Source organism: Echinops telfairi, unplaced genomic scaffold (genome assembly GCF_000313985.2).
Source record: "Echinops telfairi isolate 266 unplaced genomic scaffold, ASM31398v2 ScPeMD7_5868;HRSCAF=6743_0, whole genome shotgun sequence".
Classification (NCBI taxonomy): domain Eukaryota; kingdom Metazoa; phylum Chordata; class Mammalia; order Afrosoricida; family Tenrecidae; genus Echinops; species Echinops telfairi.
The window spans coordinates 127373-128470 of NW_022109767.1; the positions used below are offsets into that span (position 1 = coordinate 127373).

Genomic DNA, 1098 nt, shown 5'->3' on the forward strand with positions numbered 1-1098 from the left:
ACTGGATTCAATCCGATTCAATCAGTAGTCTTAGGGGTGTGAGTAGTGAGGGAATTCCATGTGTCTTATGTTTTTTCAGAGATCCCTCTGACTGGTCTGCGGGAACTTTTTTTTTTTTTAACAGAGAGAGGATTCAAAGCTGAGAGGTCTGCTGAGTGTCTTTCCTCTTGCTACAGCAGCACACACGTATGGCTTGAGGCAGAGGAGGGCAGTGAAGGCAGTGAGAGAGAGACTCCGCATGTCCTTTGAGGACAGAGACGAGGAGGACACCTCGCAAGCTGGATGTGAGACACCTCGCAAGCTGGATGTGAGAGGTGAGAGAAAGTGGAATCCGTCATGGCTTTTCATTTTATTACCTGAAAACACAGGAGCTGAATTGCCATCAGTTGAAATAGTGAAACTGGGTGTAGCAGGATTGCTAAGCGAAAAACTGAGAATTCTATCCTATACATGCTACCTTTTCGATGCCGAGTATACAATACTCGGTGGTAATGCCACGGAATGAATGAGTTGTGTATCCAAATCTGGGCTTAAATAGAGGGACCTAGGCTGCTTTCCTGAATTGAATTGTATCCCCCAAAATATGTGTCAACTTGGTTCGGCCATTTATTCACAGAGGTTTGGCAGCTATATAATGATGGATCTATCCCCCATAATGTGACCTGATATATGACAATAAATTAAAAACACATATTGCTATAAAATCACAAACACCTTTATATGGGGGGAGGTCAAATGCGCAGGCATTCCCTCCCCTGAAGGCAATCAGTTGCCAGACTGGGGTCTCAACCAACCACCTGGGTGAGCCTGCTCCCTGCCTCTGGGGACAATGGACAGGCTCCTGTGGGCGGAGTTCGAATCCTACTGATAATTGGGCCAGGGACAGACCAAACCGACTGTCCCTCCTCTTCCTATAGCATGTATGTCCCTAGATCACCCTCTCCCATCACTGTAATACCTGTAGCACAACCCTTTCCTGTGACGTATGTCTTCACCTGTAATGTGGGGGCTTGCACGTCCCCAACGTCCCCAGAGAGTATAAAAGCTTGGGGAGCATTAAAGTTCGTGCTCTCTCCACGTGAATTACCAAGCGGGGCT

The 1098-nt window shown here is 47.2% G+C and overlaps 1 protein-coding gene across 1 annotated transcript in view; it reads left to right on the top strand.

Annotated features, from left to right (window-relative positions):
- Positions 1 to 238: 238 nt before the first annotated feature.
- PRSS16 (serine protease 16) overlaps positions 239 to 1098 on the top strand; it is a 19178-nt gene continuing 18318 nt past the window's right edge. The window contains exon 1 of the mRNA XM_030887172.1: positions 239 to 314. Within this exon, the coding sequence (XP_030743032.1) occupies positions 239 to 314 (76 nt within the window). The remainder of the gene's footprint in view (positions 315 to 1098) is intronic.